This window comes from Syzygium oleosum, unplaced genomic scaffold, assembly GCF_021117445.2.
Source record: "Syzygium oleosum isolate NSW1041296 unplaced genomic scaffold, Sole_v2.1 Sole_v2.32, whole genome shotgun sequence".
NCBI classification, from domain to species: domain Eukaryota; kingdom Viridiplantae; phylum Streptophyta; class Magnoliopsida; order Myrtales; family Myrtaceae; genus Syzygium; species Syzygium oleosum.
Genome location: NW_026607516.1, coordinates 1,105,303 through 1,123,461, shown reverse-complemented (window position 1 = coordinate 1,123,461; position 18,159 = coordinate 1,105,303). Strand labels below are relative to the sequence as shown.

The window sequence follows — 18,159 nt, the reverse complement described above, 5'->3', positions numbered from 1 at the left end:
CAAAAAATAAAAAATACTAATCTCGTGATCGACCCTCGTCGGAAAAGGATATTAGTGCACCCCGAACAACGGCATAGTGACTATGAAACTCCACGATAGCTCATTGCCATTTCATACCATTTTCACTCATTTTTTTCCATTTGAAAAAGTAAACCCAAAAAATGGTTAAATTTCTTCGGGAAAAGTTTCATAAAATTCCTAAACCTATGACATTTGTGCCAATTAGTCACAAACTTTTTTTTGTGTTAATTCAGTCGTAAACCTTTTGCCTTTGTGCCAATTCAATCCTTCCGACTAATTTTGGCCAGATATTGCTAACGTGGACGCCGGTCGGCTTACGTGGCACCGCTGGCGATGAGGTGGACAACTTTTAAATAATATTTTAATATTTTTCGAATTTATTTATTTAATTTTTTCTTTTCTTTCTTTTTCTTTTTTTTTTTCCTTTCCCTTTCTTCTTCCTCCGGCGACCGGCTGAAGGCCAGGGCAGGTGAGGTCCCTCGCTAGTGGCCGGCGAGGCTCGCCCTTGCCAGCGATGGCGAAAGTGAGCCTCGCCCAACCGCTGGTGAAGCTCGCTCGCCCTCGCCAGTGACCACGACTGAATTGGCACAAAAAAAGGTTTATGACTAAATTGGCATTAATGCAGTAGGTTTATGACTTTTCTGACACTTTTCCCCAATTTCTTCCTCCTTAATTACATGAAAAACCATTATAATAATTATAATAGTACAATATCAATCGAGAAACAAAGTAAACTCATAGCATAAATTTAATAGAATCTCTAACACTTCAACATAATGATAACTTAAATCTCTAGCACCATCCAAGCTATTTTATTGAGATTGCTTTCTCTTTGGCTTCGTACCACAACTCTCAGCTTCACAGCTTTTAATAAAAGTTGAGCGTCCCAAACAAAGCGCAAATGTCAATAATATCTGATGAAGAAAACAGCCCGAACTCATGTCAACAATATTTAGTGAAGAAAGATAAAATTAGCTTATTTTGTCAAAAAGCAACCACCAACTTCAATCTTCGGCAGGGAAGTTTTCATTCTTGAATTTCATGGAGAAACATGCAGCTCATCATAAATCATAAATCACTGACTGTTGATTTCTTTTTTTTTATCTTCATAGAGATTTTGTCAACACAACAATCGATTATATATTATTCTGACAGCCTTCCTTAATTTTTATTTTAGAATTCAACGGCACCAAGCATTGTCTTTAATTTTTGAAACGAAACCGTCTTCATGTATTTGGTTGATAAAAGGACATACGGATGCATTTATCTGCTAGTCGTCTGATGAATCTGTTTACCGAGAGAATTCTTCTTCAATGCGAGTCGGAAGTAACTCTAGGAAGATTGATGGCTCTGCGATTTACTTATTAGCCAGATTCTAAAACTCTCCCTGTCAATATACAGCGGTGTTTAACAAGGAGGAGGACATCGGCACCTATACCATCAAAGCCGTGGATGATCCAAGGACCTTGAACAAAATTCTGTACATCAGACCTCCTGCCAACACCTACTCGTTTAATGAGCTCGTGTCTTTGTGGGAGGGAAAGATCGGCAAGGCCCTGGGGAACGAGTATGTTCCAGAGGAGCAGGTTCTGAAGGAACATTCAAGGTTAGGGATGCATTTCTATCAGATTTAAGCCCGTGAAATCGTCTCTACTTGTCCTGTCAATTGGTCTATAGCTTCAATTGGTTTACTTGTCCTGTCATATCGCAGAGGCGTCGGTTCCACTCAATACCTGGTTGGCCATATTGCATTCTGTTTTCGTGAAAGGAGACCAAACCAACTTCGAGATTGAGCCACCATTCGAAGTGGAAGCTTCAGAGCTCTACTCTGATGTCAAATACGTGACCGTAGATCAGTTCCTTGCTCAGTTTGCCTGATTATCTAAGCCGACTGTGCTTTGTAAATCTCTTACATCAGCTTGAATCATAAATAATATAAGGTTCTGCTTTTCGGAATCCTAGCGTGAAATGTCGCTCCCGGCTCCCGCTGATCATCTCATGGCATGTACAACCTCCAAATATAAGGACATACTATGAAGTATGAATATTCAATGTGGGCGCATCTCTGCTGTGCTTGGAGAGGTTACTTCTGTGTTGGCCCATGCTAACAAAATGGAATTTAGTGCAATTTCAATTCCCAAATAAAAAAAAAATACTAATCTCGTGATTGACCCTCGTTGGAAAAGGAATTTAGTGCACCCCAAAACGATGGCATAGCGACTATGAAACTCCATGATATCATGATAGTTCATTGCCATTTCATACCAATTTTAACCCCTTTTTGTTATTTGATAAGCTAACCCAAAAAGTAAATACAATTTCGTCCTTTTCAATTACATGAAAAAACATTGTAATAATTATAATAGTACAATATCAATCGAGAAATAAAATAAAATCATAATATATATTTAATAGAATCTCTATATCTTCAAGATAATGATTACTTAAATCTCTAACACCCTCCGAACTCTGTTGGAACCAAAAGAATATTAATATGAACTTTGAAAATTTGGAATTGGAGCAAAAAACATTGGAGGGAGAACATTTTTATTAGGAATGCTTTCTCTTGGGCATCGTATTCCAACTCTAAGCTTTGGACTCGATCATGTTCTTAAAATGCTTCGTTCGAGCCTCGTGCAGACCTCGATATCTCTTAACGTAAAATAATAAAAAGGTATTTCCTCCTTCGAGGAAGATAAAGATACAAGAGGACCATGGGGGCCCTAGGTTGTCCGGCCGCCGGCTTCGTACTACAACTCGCAGCTTCACAGCCATTTATAAAAGCTAAACGTACACAAGCTAAGCACAAAGTCAACAATATTTAATGAAGAAAGGTAAAATAGCTTACTTTGTCATAAAGTAACCACCAACTCCTCTCTTCAGCGGAGAAGTTTTCAATCTTAAATTCCGTGCAGAACAATGCATTCAACCATAAAATTCAGGGCTCTTGATTTATTTTTTAATCTTCATGGAGATTTTTTTTTTTTGGTAAGGAAATCTTCATGGAGATTTTGTCAACACAAAAATCAACTTTATATTATTCAAATAAACTTAAATTCAAAATTTCTTATTTTTGGTAAGTTAAGGATGCGTTTGATAACATTTTTATTCTCGAGAACAATTTCTTTTCCTTAGATGAGTTTCTGAGTAGAAAAATGCGTTTGGTAACTGCACAAAATTTCTTTTCTTAGAATAGAAAAAGAACAGAAAAACGTTTGGTACAATCCTAAAAAAATTTTGTGACATGGAAATCTTTTTTAGTCTTTTAATAATTGTCTGATTTTTTTTAATATTTTGAATTTTTCTTGTTTTTCTTTTCTTTTTTTCCTCTTTTCTTCTTCTTTCTCTCGTAGCTGGTCACCAGGCCTCGACTAGAGACAAGGGCCTGTGAGGTCAGCAAGGTTGACCTTGCCAGCCCTCATCTCTAGCCTGTCGCCGAGGCCCAGCGACCGGTTAGAGGAGGAAGAAGAATGAAGAAAAAGAGAAAAGAAAATGACCTTGTTTTAGAAATTGTTCATTTGAACAAAAAAATAAATTTCTTTTACTTCTTGTTTCTATTCCAAATATATTTCCTCGCTACTTTTTTATTCCGGAGAATAGAAAAATTAGATGACATTATCATGCGTATTTCTATTCTTTTTCTGTAGTGAATAACAAAAGAACATAAAAATAGAAAAATAAGAGAGTTACCAAGCATGCCCGAGTTGTTCAAAATAGTTCGCATCATCGGTCAAATTCGATAAAATCGATGGACAAGTACTTTGCATCTAATTTTCTTCTGTCTTTCGTGGTCCACTTTGCATGTACTCATTTTCCAAGGGAAGGATGATAGGGCGGAAAGTCAATTCAACGAAAAGACAATTATGCCCTTTTGGAGTCGAAATAAAATGACGATTCATCTCCATGCCCGCCAACACCAGCAAGTTACCGCACGAGATCGAGCAAGTTCGCCGGGAAAAACCACGCCTCCCCCGTGACAACTCTCCGATGGCCGAGAAGACGAGCAAAGTGCTGGTGATCGGAGGCACTGGATACATCGGAAAGCCCATCGTGGAGGCAAGCGCTAAGTCCGGTCACCCTACCTTCGCTCTCGTGAGGGAGTCCACTCTCTCCAGCCCCACCAAGGCCAACATCGTCGAAGGTTTCAAGCGCTTAGGCGTCAATGTAGTTCGTGTGAGTAATTATTCCCGTGCGGATTGTGTTCGTGGCTGCATCCGTTAATCTCGTTCGTCTTTCTGAGAAATGTTTGTAGCAATAGAACCGGAGGTGACTTTTATCTCAATCTTTCACTTGATTTTTATTGATTGTTTGTCCATGCTCTTGTTTGTTTGATTCTCAGGGAGACATACACGATCAAGAGCGTCTACTGATTGCGATTAGGCAGGTTGATGTGGTAATCTCTGCTGTCGGGACAGAACAACTGGAGGACCAAGGCAAGATTGTTGCCGCCATTAAAGCAGCCGGGAATGTCAAGGTGGTGCTGTTCCTAATGATTTAGTCCTTGCTACTATTGTTCGTTTACCATTTGACTGATGATATAGGTTGGTGTGAGCTTATTCTTTCTTCTGGTATAGGTGCACCGCGTTCTCCTCGTGTAGAAGTGATTGGTGAAATTCGAGGATAACTATTTCAGACCCAAGTATAGGACAGTGTGGGCTTCTAAGTGTGCTGCTCTGAATCCACACTATTGCTTTTTGACGTATTTAATTGGGTTGGGAATTCTGTCATCATGGATGCGCATGTATTGACTCAGAGATTTACATCTTCACACACACAAAGGTTCTTTGATCCCAAACTCGTGCCCTCCTCTGTCTCGATCCTTGTATGGATATTGGGCTTCCCGCATATTCCAGGAGACTTTATCTATCCTGAACCTGTGTGGTCGGGTTTCCTCTAGGTCAGCCAAAAATGTAAAAACTTTCGAGCACTCAATATGGATTATGGCCGTCTAGCCCAGCTCTCTGATCATGAATTCGTGGGAAACACGAACTAGTAAATCCTTGAAATGGTCTTTTTCAGTAGTATTATCATTGTTGCAACTATGTTACCCAATCCCACTTGCTGGGGTGGCCTTACCTGATGTCTTATTACTTTTGAAAGTGTCCAAGCAAGCAGCATGTTTGCCTATTTTATACTTGACAGAGTTATCTGGCTGTTGCCCTGTTTCTTCTATTTTTCTAATAGCACTCAGGGTCGAATTTGCTTAATTGCTGAATTTATTGATTCACTTATAATCACATTTTACTCTATTATCATAACATATTGAAACAGCACAAAATTCAGTCTCATATAAGTTTGTCTTCGTCTTGTTTTTGCCAGAACTCATTAAAGTTTGTTGGTTTAGGGGAATATGCTCTTAATTTTGTTGCTTTTTAATAAAGATGTTTCTCATGATTTGATTATGTTTCCTTTTAGAGATTCTTGCCTTCGGAGTTTGGAGGTGATGTGGATCGTGCCCATGCTGTGGAGCCAGTGAAAGCATTACTTGCCCTCAAGGCTAAGATCCGCCGCCTTGTTGAGGCAGAGGGAATCCCTTATACCTATGTATGTTCGAACTGTTTTGCGGGTTACTTCCTTCCGACATTGTCACAGCCTGGGGCTACAGCTCCCCCTAGAGATAAAGTTGTCATCTTAGGGGATGGAAATGCAAAAGGTAAGAAGCAATTAGTTGCAATGCGCTTTTTAAGCCATCAAGATTTTCCTGTACATCTTTAACGATTTCCTAACGGTAGTGATCAGAGTGAGGGGCAGTTCTTGAAGCTTGAGAATTCCAGGCAACTTCCTTGTCTGGAGATGTTGGGCCTTTTGCATCCATTAGTCTTCAATTTTGGGGACTAATAGATGATACGAATTTCACGTGGGTTATTTTGGCATAGGACCGCCTGTTCAGCATATTAAGAAGGTTATCTTGATGTATATGGTTGAGAAAAGAATATACGGATGCTAGTTGTCTGATGAATCTGTTTATCGAGAGAATTCTTCTTCAATGCAAGCCGAAAGAAACTCTAGGAAGATTGATGGCTCTGCGATTTATTTATTAGCCAGATTCTAAAACTCTCTGTGTCAATATACAGCGGTGTTTAACAAGGAGGATGACATCGGCACATACACCATCAAAGCTGTGGATGATCCAAGGACCTTGAACAAAATTCTGTACGTCAGACCTCCTGCCAACACCTACTCGTTTAATGATTTGTGTCTTTGCGGGAGAGAAAGATCGGCAAGGCCCTGGAGAGGGTGTATGTTCCAGAGGAGCAGGTTCTGAAGAACATTCAAGGTTAGGATGCATTTCTAATAGATTTAAGCATGTGAAATAATCTCTATTCTCAAGCTTCGATTGGTCTACTTTTCTGGTCATATTGCAGAGGCGGCGGTTCCACTCAATGCCATGTTGGCCATATTCCATTCTTATTTCGTGAAAGGAGACCAAACCAATTTCGAGATTGAGCCATCATTCGGGGTGGAAGCTTCGGAGCTCTACCCCGATGTCAAATACACGACCGTGGATCAGTACCTTGATCAGTTTGTCTGATTGTTGGAACTGACTGTGCTTCGTGATTTGATTTCTCACGTCAGCTTGCAATCATACATAGTATAGTAATCAGCTTGCAATCATACATAGCCATTGCTCAGGAGGAAGCTAATATCCAACCTATAATAGCCTCGTCGCTGACGGCCCGGCATCATTCCCGCCGTGTGAGAACAGGAGGCGAAAAAAGTTTGGACGACAGAACAGTGACACTAGAGGCGTTTTTTTACTTCAAAAAGTTCCAAGGCCTCCTTGTGGATCTCATCTTCAGCTTCCATGAACGCGACGATAGCATGAGATTTTTCAGCAGCAGGACTGCAAAGGATGCTTTTCGGGTCCTTGAGGCTGAGCTCAACTTCTTTCATGATCTTCTTTATACCAAGTCTGCCATTGTTCACCGTCTGTCAGGGTACATTTACCGCCCTATCTCAGTTGGCTGCATTGTTGCTGCTTTTGCAAGTTTCCATGTCCTGAACAAGCATGGTTTTCCCGAATACAAAGTACAGATTACATACGCCTTGCTCCTCGGAGCCATTGGCCTGGAATTTGCAATCCTTGGTATGATTATTTGCTGTGACTGGACAATTGCAAAAATAGGGACATCTGAGAAACATGGTAGAAGTTTGTTTCGAGGAAGCATTTTCATCGAGTTCCTTCTCAAATTCAAATCCGAAAGTTCACCGTTTTCATTGCATATGCTAAGTGCTTGATGGTCTAAATCTGTCTTCCAGTACAATTTGATAGATTCTCGGCTGAGAAGGTGGCCAAATGGATTGAGAAACTAATAGATGCTCGGTTGAGAAAGTGGCCAAAATGGATTGAGGAACCCCTTAGTCTCATCCCTCTGAGAGAATTGTTTGATGACTTGAAGTCTGGACGAGTAGAAAAATACAGTGAAAAATTAGGTGAACTGATTTTTGATGAGCTGACACGGAAGGCAACAATTGCAAAAGATTTGCAAAGCATAAAAGTGATGTGTGCTGCTCGAGGTAAATGGGCTCTGGAGCATACTAAAACAGGCGAAGTTTGCGAAATCTTGCTTCCATTCATCCGTGATGTTGATTATGATAAGAGCCTTTTACTGTGGCACATTGCCACCAAACTCTGTTACAACACTGACAGCGATACTGATGAAAGTACAAACCGCCACCGCGAAACCAGTAAGGTCTTGTCAGATTACATGCTCTATCTTATGATCAAACAACCTGGCATGGTGTCTACAGTGGCCGGGATTGGCCAAATAAGGTTCCAGGACACTTGTGCCGAGACGGACAGGTTTCCTACGTGCAAATTCCATTGCAAATCTCACTTTGTTTGCGCCCTTGTTTCGTTTCTTCATGTAATAAATGTGCTTGTCTGCTCTGACTGCACATTATTGAGTGTCCTTTCCTTGGAAACTCTAGTTGTTCAATATCTCTAATATCCCCCGATTCTATACGCTTCTTCGAACCAAATGACGGAAGATCGCACAAATTACATCCAAATTGCACCGGTTTGATATTCGTGTCGCAAATTTAATGTCATGCCTTTAATGGAAAGTAACATTTATACGTAAAAATTAGAGAATATTGGTTGCTTTGTTTAGTACATACTCTTCATATAAATGATGAATGTCCATAGTTGTGATGCGGAATTTATTAGTGGTGCGTTTCTGGACCGATTAGACAAACAGAAGTCCAAACGGAAAGCGAAACGGTGATGCGATTAGATGGTTTTTTTTTCTATTATTTTAGTATTTTTTATGAGTTAATTTTAATGGTCGTTTTTGTAATTTTGCTATTTGATACTTATTAACTTTCCTATTATGATTAGGTTTCCAATTCAGATTAGGTAACTTTCCTATTATGATTAGGTTTCCTATTGTAATTAAGTTTAACCCCTATAAAAGGGTGTTTAGGGTTTGTTTTGAGGGGAACATTATTATCATCAATATTGAATTTCGAGATTTTTCTCTCTAAGCAAGGTTTTGCTTGAATTATTCGCTGAACGCTGCGTCAGGTGGTATCAAAGCCTATGGCGACTGGCGGTGGTCTTCGTGACGATGCTCAGGAGACTGGAGCCCCAACCCTTGGGGACGACGCGCTGCAACGTTTGGAGCAACGTTTGGAGCAACGTTTAATGGAACGCTTGGATCAACGACTCAATCAAAGTCTTCGTCGTTTCGAAGAACGATTTGACGAGTTAACAGATCGGTTCGAAAGTCTCGGCGTTGATGTGAACCGGAATCGGCGGAACGACAGAAGGCCAGGTGCAGATCTTGCTCGCGGTGATCCTGTTGATAGGCCTGTTCCTGTCCGCAGGTTGCATAACCCTCTGTTTTCAGAGAGTTCGGAAGAAGAAGAAAACGATTATTTTGATGCGGAATGTGCTGATTATGGCGGCAGACATCGTCATGGAGGATTTCAAAGAGGATATGATAGGAGAGATGGAAGACGACGTTACGACGATCGTGAAGGTAACGATTTTAAATTGAAAATTGATATTCCTTATTTTAATGGAAGTCTGGGCATAGAAGAATTTCTGGATTGGCTTGTTGATATAGATAGATTTTTCGACTATATGGAGACCCCTGGTGAGAAAAGGGTGCGATTAGTGGCATGTAGATTAAAGGGGGGTGCGTCTGCATGGTGGGAAAGATTGCAGAATAAGAGGGAGCGAGAAGGGAAAGATAGAGTTCGAACTTGGACTAGAATGAGAAGGCTGTTGAAGCAGGAATTCCTTCCACCCGATTATTAACAGATTATGTTCCAACAGTACCAACAATGCCAGCAGGGCAATCGGACTATGCATGAATATACGGCCGAATTTATGAGATTGGCGGAGCGGAATAATTTATCAGAGACGGAGGGACAGCAGGTGGCCAGATATCTTGATGGTTTGAAACCCTTCATTCGAGATAAAATTGAAGTGCAGTTTCTGCGAAATTTAACTGAAGCCAAGAATATGGCGATGAAGGCAGAATTGATGCAGCAAGACAGGGGAAGAAGAGGCTACGAAAATTATCAAGGTAGCAGTTCGAGCAGTTCGGTAGAAAAGAGCAGTTTCAATAATTGCTTTAACGCAGGGCGAAATCAGGAAGATAAGGTGGTAGAAAAGCGCCCTATGAACGAGCAGAGGGATAAGGGAACGCAAGCACAGAAAACTGTGAACCCTAACCCTTATGCTAAACCAGCCGCGATAAAGTGTTACAGGTGTAATCAGCCTGGGCACCGTTCTAATGAATGCCCTCAGAGAAAGACCGTAAACGTAGCAGCGAGAGAAGATAAAGAAGATGGATATTGCTGTGCGCCGGATGGTGAGGACGATGATTTTGAAGATGAAGAAGAGGAGCAAGTAAACTGTGTGGTGCGCAGAATGATGTTGGCCCCAAAACAGGAAGATGATTCGCAGCACCATCAGTTATTCCGAACCAGGTGCACCATTTTGGGAAAGATATTTGCTGTGGTTATTGATAGTGGAAGTATGGAGAATATCATTGGGAAGGAGGCAGTGAAGAAGCTGGGGATACCCGTGGAGAAGCATCCTAATTCTTATATGTTATGATGGATTAAATCTGGAGCGGAAAGCATTCAGGTAACTGAGCGATGTAAAATTCCATTCTCCATCGGTAAGTATAATGATGAGCTGTATTGTGATGTAGTAGACATTGATGTATGTCATGTGTTATTTGGGAGGCCGTGGCAATTTGATGTAGATGCCCAGCATTCGGGAAGAAGCAATCAGTATAACCTTGTGAAGGATGGAGTGAAGTATACGTTGCGCCACCGAAGAACAAAGGAAAACAAGTCGCTGAAAATAATTTCCTTACCCTTACGAGGAAATTTGAAGGCGAGGTTAAGGAGACCCGACGATTCACGTGCTGGTCGTGAAACAAGCAATTGAGACTGAGGTTGAATTACAAGTGGAGGAGCAACCTGAAGCAGTCGGGCCTTTATTGAAGGAATTTAGCGAACTGATGCCTGAAGAGATTCCAGATGGGTTACCGCCTATGCGTGATATTCAGCACCATATAGACTTAATTCCTAGTGCTAGTCTGCCAAATTTACCGCACTACAGGATGAGTCCAAAAGAGAGCGAGATTATAAAAGAGAAGGTGGAGGAGTTGTTGCGAAAGGGGCACATTCAGAATAGCATGAGCCCATGTGCTGTTCCGGCCTTGTTGACTCCTAAGAAAGATGGGAGTTGGCAGATGTGTGTAGATAGCAGGGCCATTAATAAAATAACTGTGGGTTACAAGTTTCCAATTCCGAGATTGGATGACATGCTGGATAGGTTGCATGGTGCTAAGTGGTTCTCGAAGCTAGATTTGAAGAATGGGTACCATCAGATTCGGATTCGGCCTGGAGATGAGTGGAAGACAGCTTTCAAAACAAAGGAGGGGTTGTACGAATGGTTGGTGATGCCTTTCGGACTTTCCAATGCTCCAAGCACTTTCATGAGGCTTATGAATCAGGTTCTGAAATCTTTTATTGGCAAATTTGTTGTAGTTTATTTTGATGATATCCTGATTTATAGTAAGACCGAGGAGGATCATCTGATGCATTTAAGGGAGGTGTTGACAGCCTTACAGATTAATAAGCTGTATATTAATCTTAAGAAGTGCAGTTTTTTAACTAATAAGCTGTTATTCTTGGGATTTATTATTACTGCTGAAGGAATAGAGGTAGATGAGGCGAAGGTAAGAGCAATCAGAGAGTGGCCGACTCCTAAAACAGTTTCTGACGTTAGGAGTTTTCATGGGTTGGCTACTTTTTATCGGCGATTTATTAAGAATTTTAGTACTATCGCAGCCCCAATTACTGAATGTATGAAGAAAGGCAAATTTCTATGTGGAGAGGAAGCTGAGAATAGTTTTGCTATTTTGAAGGAGAAGTTATGTACTGCACCTGTTCTTGCTTTACCTGATTTTGATAAACTGTTTGAAGTGGATTGTGATGCTAGTGGAGTGGGTATAGGAGCTGTTTTATCTCAAGAGCGCAGACCAGTTTGCTATTTTAGTGAGAAGCTCAGTGACGCAAGGCAGAAGTGAAGCACTTATGATAAAGAATTCTGTTATGCCATAAGGGCTTTGAAGACCTGGGAACATTATCTGATTGGGAAAGAATTCGTTCTTTATTCTGATCATGAAGCTTTGAAGTATCTAAATAGTCAAAAGAGGATTAGCAAAGATATGCATGCGCGATGGTATCAATTTTTGCAAAAATTTTCTTTCAGATTACAGCACAAGTCAGGTGTGCATAATGTCGTAGCAGATGCATTGAGTAGGAGAGCTGGCTTGTTGATTACATTAAGCCAAGACATCTTGGGGTTTGAGCAGTTGAAAGATTGTTATGCAGATGATGATGACTTTGGGCAAATTTGGAAGTCATGTGCTGCTGGTCAACCTGTGCAAGAATTTATGTGCAGAATGACTATTTGATGCGTAGCAATCAGCTTTGCCTTCCTCGAACATCATTACGAGAGAAGGTAATTCGTGATTTACATGATAGTGGATTAGCTGCACACCTGGGTCGTGATAAAATTATTGTTGCAGTTCGTGAGCGATTTTACTGGCCCCAGTTGCGTAGAGATGTCAGCAGGTACGTACAAAAGTGTTATGTTTGCCAGACTGCTAAGGGGAAATCTAATAACACAGGTTTATATATGCCATTACCTATTCCTGACAATATATGGAAAGATCTGTCCATGGATTTTGTGCTTGGTTTACCACGGACACAAAGAGGCGTGGATTCTATTTTCGTTGTGATTGACAGATTTTTCAAGATGGCGTACTTCATTCCTTGTAGGAAAACTTCTGATGCAGTAAGTGTGACCAGATTATTCTTTAAGGAAGTGGTTCGTTTGCATGGTGTGCCCAAGTCTATTACCTCAGATAGGGATAGCAAATTTCTGGGGCATTTTTGGCGGACTTTGTGGAAGTTGTTTGATTCATCTTTGAATTTTAGTAGCACAGCTCACCCGCAGACTGATGGGCAAACAGAGGTGGTTAATAGAACTCTGGGAAACTTGATTCGAAGCATTTGTGGAGATAAGCCGAAGCAATGGGATGTTGCTTTATCACAAGCGAGTTTGCTTATAATAATGCAACATAGTTCTATTGGCGGTCGCCTTTTTTCGTTGTTTATACAAAGGCGCCTCAAAGATACTGGATTTGGTACAGGTTGCCTAAGCAAGCGGATAAAAGTGTAGCAGCGGATCATATGGCTAAACAGATTGTGGAAGTGCATCATGAAGTCAAACAGAAGCTAGAGGAAGCTAATCAGAAGTATAAAGCTGGAGCAGATAAGCACAAGCGGAAGCAGGTGTTTGCGGTAGGTGATCAAGTCACGGTTTTTCTTCGTAAAGAGCGATTACCAGCTGGATCTTACAGTAAATTACAGCCAAAGAAGTGTGGACCTTACGCTATCAGCAAGAAGATCAACGATAATGCTTATGTTAGAGACCTTCCACATAGCATGGGCATATCCAACACTTTTAATGTTGCTGATTTGTCACCATTTCATGAGTCCACAGAGCCGTTATATCCAGATCCTGATTTTAACTCGAGGACGAGTTCTTTTCAAGTGGAGGAGAATAATGCGGAATTTATTAGTGGTGCGTTTCTGGACCGATTGGACAAACAGAAGTCCAAACGAAAAGCGAAACGGTAATGCGATTAGATGGTTTTTTTTCCTATTATTTTAGTATTTTTTATGAGTTAATTTTAAAGGTCATTTTTGTAATTTTGCTATTTGATACTTATTAACTTTCCTATAATGATTAGGTTTCTAATTCAGATTAGGTAACTTTCCTATTATGATTAGGTTTCCTATTGTAATTAGGTTTAACCCCTATAAAAGGGTGTTTAGGGTTTGTTTTGAGGTGAACATTATTATCATCAATATTGAATTTCGAGATTTTTCTCTCTAAGCAAGGTTTTGCTTGAATTATTTGCTGAACGCTACGTCAAGTTGTTTAACAGTGTTCCGGTTGAAATGGGGACAAGTAAACCACAACTAAGCTAAACTAATTGGTTTATTCTTTTGGGTTAATACCATGAAGAACTTCAAACTGGTATATATGTGACAACTTTATCCTCCATTAAATTAGATTCATATCATGAAAAATCACAAATTGATAAATCTGTGACAAGCAGAGAAGTAAAACCCTAAATTAGTACATCTGTAATAAATTTACCCCCCGTTAGGCCTTATACATCATAGAGTTAAATCAGAAAGGAAGCAATGCTAATAGGCCTCTACACTATTTCATCATATCCAAGTTCATCGACAGAGGTCTTCGATCCGACTTTCATATCCACATCTTTCCAAAACCAATGCCTATAATTCACGAGGCATGGTCGATGCCATGTATTAGTTCTATAATCAGCTATTTGCACCCAAAAGTTGCTTATAAGATCACCAAGATCCTTTCTGTACTTGCCAACAATGCCCGCCTTCTTCATTCTTAATGCAATTGAGTTTTTCAAAACTCAAAGAGATCGCCTCGCGCGCGCACAATGCATGAATTAAATGAAGTCGCGCACTTTGCCTAAGGCCATAGATATTGCGAACACCATTTAGCGAGAACTCTTTAGTGACACTTTTAGTAACTCTGGTAGTACTCTTGACAAAATGGCTCGACCAAGTACGACTATATGGCCTAACCATTGCCTGATGCGGCATCTCATGTAAGAACATTCACGATGGATTAAGCCTGAACTGAATGGGATCTCTAACATTTCACATTTACGATTACTTAAATTCTATAGCACCATCAAAATTGAATTTTCTTTATTTTTTGGTAAGTTAAATTTATATTATTTCACAAGAATTTAAATCATATCTGAAGCTAGACAAAAACGTTTATCTTCTGTTCATTTTCGCAATTTCCATGGGCCCTTTTTCCAGCGGAGGATGATAGCGACAAGAAGAATCATTTCGACGAAAAGACAATTATGCCCTTCCGGGATAACGTTCCGTCATGAAGGCAAGAGCCCCGCTTTTTAGCGCTCTCTCGACAGTTAACAGCACCGGTCACTACCGACACCGATCGAGTTCGCCGGGAAAAACCGACGACTCCGCCGTGACAACTCTCCGATGGCCGAGAAGACGAGCAAAGTTCTGGTGATCGGAGGCACTGGATACATCGGAAAGTTCATCGTGGAGGCGAGCGCTAAGTCCGGCCACCCGACCTTCGCTCTCGTGAGGGAGTCCACTCTCTCCGACCCCGCCAAGGCCGAAATCGACGAAGGTTTCAAGAGCTTAGGCGTGAATGTAGTCCAGGTGAGTAGCAATTCCCGTGCGATCGTGTTCGTTTCCCCACATCTGGTGCTGCTTCGATGAGGAATCGAAGCGTCACCCGCCGTTGATCTTGTTCGTCGTTCCGAGCAATGTCTTCAGCCGTAGAATCGGAGCTGATGCTTATCTCAATCTTTCGCAAGATCGAGTCGATGGAGTCGCGTTACGATTGGGCGTTTCTCTTTCTCTCCTCTGGTGGAATTAGAAACATTCTTCCTCTCGTTTTCACACTAGCTGACGAGTTATCTCAGCTTCGCGTGCTGATGCGAACGAGCACATTTTCAGACAAATCTTATGAAACTTCCATATCTTAGGTACTGTGTGGATGAATCTTTATATGGAAGTAAATTTGGCTGACCTGTTATTCAGTTGTCATGGTAGGCAATGAGTGGACGAGCGTTATATGGACAAAATAGGATTTGTTGATGATTGCTGACTGACTTTATTGATTGTTTTGTCCATGCTCTCTTGATTATTTGATCCTCAGGGAGACATGTACGACCCGGAGAGTCTGTTGAATGCGATTACGCAGGTTGATGTGGTAATCTCTGCCGTGGGGCATCATGCACAACTAGAGGACCAACACAAGATTGTTGCTGCCATCAAAGCAGCCGGGAATATCAAGGTCGTGCTTTTTATAATAATTCCGTCCAAGTTACTATTGTTCGTTTAGCATTTGACTGATGATATAGGTTGGTGTTAGCTTAATTCTTTTCTTCTGGTATAAGTGCATCGCCTTCTCCTTTTGAGCTTTGCTTTGATGAAATGGGATGGATTGACTTATTTATCTGTAGACCTCACTTCTTTCCTTTTTAAATGGTCACGACTTTGTGTAGATGTCATCAGTGAAATTGGAGGATAACTGTTTCAAATCCAAGTATAGGATGATGCGGGGTTTTAAGTGGCCTACTCTAAATGCACACTATTGCTTTTTGATGGATTCAGTTGGGTAGGAAATTATGTCATCGTGGATGCGCGATGTACCTTATCTACATGATTTCATACATATGCATATGTATTTACTTGGAGATCTACATCTTTACACAACCAAAAAGGTTCTTCGATGCCAAACTCGCGCCTGATATTGGGCTACCCACATACTCCAGGGACCTTTATTTATCCAGAACCTGTGTGGTTGGGTTCCCTCTAGGTCAGCGAGAAAAGTAAAAGTTTCTAGCACTCAATACGGATTATGGTCATCTACCCAGCTCTTTGACTGTGAATGGGAAACACGAACTACTTAATCCTTCAAATGGTCTTTTTTGGTAGTATTGTTATTGTAGCAAATAAGTTACCAAAACCCAGTTAGTGGATAGTTTAGTAGTTGTTGCTTTGGGGGGTTGACGGTCGATAATGAGTGGAGCTCAGCATGCTCACCTAAGGCAATGGACTTACCTGATATTTTATTTCTTGTGAAAGTGTCTAAGCAAGCTGCATCTTTGCATGTTTTATACTTGACAGAGTTATCTGGCTATTGCCCTAACAATTAAATCTTCACTTTTTTTTTTCTTCTACTTTTCTAATAGCACTTAATTGCTTCTATTGATTCACTTATAATCATTTTACTCTGTTATAGTGACATCTTGAAAAAAAAAAGTGAAATTCAGTCTCACATAAGTTTGTTTTCTTTTTTTGCTCTGTTCCAGTCACATATTGAAGAAAAAAAGTGAAATTCAGTCTCATATAAGTTTGGTTTCTTTTTTTGCCAGAACTCATGTAAGTTTATTGGATGAGGGGCTTATACTCTAGTTTTTTCTTGCTTTCTAATGAAAATGTTTCTTTTGATTCAATTAATTTTCGTTTTAGAGATTCTTGCCTTCAGAGTTTGGAAATGATGTGGATCGTGTCCATGCTGTGGAGCCAGCAAAAACTGGATTTGCTATCAAGGCCAAGATCCGCCGCCTTGTTGAGGCCGAGGGAATCCCTTATACATATGTGTCTTCTAACTCTTTTGCAGGTTACTACCTTCTGACATTGTCTCAGCCCGGGGCTACAGCCCCCCCTAGAGATAGCGTTGTTGTCTTAGGGGATGGAAATGCAAAAGGTTAGAATCAATCTGTTGAAATGCGCATTTTAATTAGTTAATATTTTTCTGTGCATTTTTCACGATTTAATTACCGTAGTGATCAGAGTGAGGGGCAGTTCTTGAAGCTTGAGGAATCCAGGCAACTTCCCTGTCCGGAGATGTTAGGCCTTTTACATCCATTAGTTAGTCTTTCACTTTCAGAGACTAATCGATGATATGAATGTGATGTGGTTGAACTTGACACAATACCACCTAGTCGGCAGATCACGAAGGTTATCTTTATGTATTTGGTTGAGAAAAGAACATACGGATGCATTTGTCTGCCATTTGTCTGATGAATCTGTTTACCGAGAGGATTCTTCTTCAATGCAAGCCAAAAGTAATTCTAGGGAGAGTGGTGGCTCTGTACTTCATTTATTAGTCAAATTCTAAAACTCTCCCCGTCAATTTACAGCGGTGTTTAACAAGGAGGATGACATTGGCACCTATACCATCAAAGCTATGGATGATCCAAGGACCTTGAACAAAACTCTGTACATCAGACCTCCTGCCAACACCTACTCGATGGATGATCTCGTGTCTTTGTGGGAGAGAAAGATCGGCAAGACCCTGGAGAGGGTGTATGTTCCGGAGGAGCAGGTGCTGAAGAACATTCAAGGTTAGGGATGCATTTCTATTAGGTTTAAGCATGTGAAATTTTCTCTTCTCCAAGATTTAAAGCTTCTGACATCGATCGTTCTACTTGTCCCGTCATATTGCAGACGCGGTATTTCCACTCAATGTGATATTGGCCATATGCCATTCTAATTTTGTGAAAGGAGACCAAACCAACTTTGTGATTGAGCCGTGGTTCGGAGTGGAAGCTTCAGAGCTCTACCCCGATGTCAAATACACGACCGTGGATCAGTACCTTGATAAGATTGTCTGATAATTGAAACCAACTGTGCTTGGTAATTTCTCCCATCAGCTTGAATCATGAACGATATAGGATTCTGCTTGTCAGGATCCTAGTCTGAAATGTCGCTCCCGCCGATCATCTCACGGCATGTACAACCTCCAAATATGAGGACATGCTATGAATATTGAATATGTGTGCATCTATTCTGCGCTTGGAGAAGTTACTTCTCTATTGGAGTTGATTTTGGTTTATGGGCAAAGCTAAAAGAAAGAGGGGTGTCTCTATTTCCGTATATTATGCGTATTGGGCTGCGGAAACGTTGCGGTGGTGGAAAAACGAGAATTTGCAACAGGTAACTCATGACACACTTATTATACCAATTTGCCGTACAAGGTAACTCATGACA

At 40.8% G+C, this 18,159-nt stretch overlaps 2 protein-coding genes and 1 pseudogene across 2 annotated transcripts; all 3 read left to right on the top strand.

Moving 5' to 3' along the window:
- Positions 1-535: 535 nt before the first annotated feature.
- Positions 536-1,899, top strand: LOC130135379 (phenylcoumaran benzylic ether reductase POP1-like). The gene is made up of 4 exons (XM_056304371.1): positions 536-544; positions 1,296-1,347; positions 1,423-1,607; positions 1,699-1,899. Exons 1-4 carry the CDS (start codon positions 536-538, stop codon positions 1,897-1,899), a joined length of 447 nt encoding a protein of 148 aa, XP_056160346.1.
- A 2,060-nt stretch (positions 1,900-3,959) lies between these two features.
- LOC115685387 (phenylcoumaran benzylic ether reductase Pyrc5-like) lies at positions 3,960-7,811 on the top strand (annotated as a pseudogene).
- A 6,704-nt stretch (positions 7,812-14,515) lies between these two features.
- On the top strand, positions 14,516-18,043 carry LOC115685364 (phenylcoumaran benzylic ether reductase POP1-like). The gene is made up of 5 exons (XM_030610442.2): positions 14,516-14,814; positions 15,317-15,454; positions 16,636-16,873; positions 17,310-17,513; positions 17,617-18,043. Exons 1-5 carry the CDS (start codon positions 14,629-14,631, stop codon positions 17,781-17,783), a joined length of 933 nt encoding a protein of 310 aa, XP_030466302.2. The 5' UTR covers positions 14,516-14,628; the 3' UTR covers positions 17,784-18,043.
- The last annotated feature ends 116 nt before the right edge of the window (positions 18,044-18,159 follow it).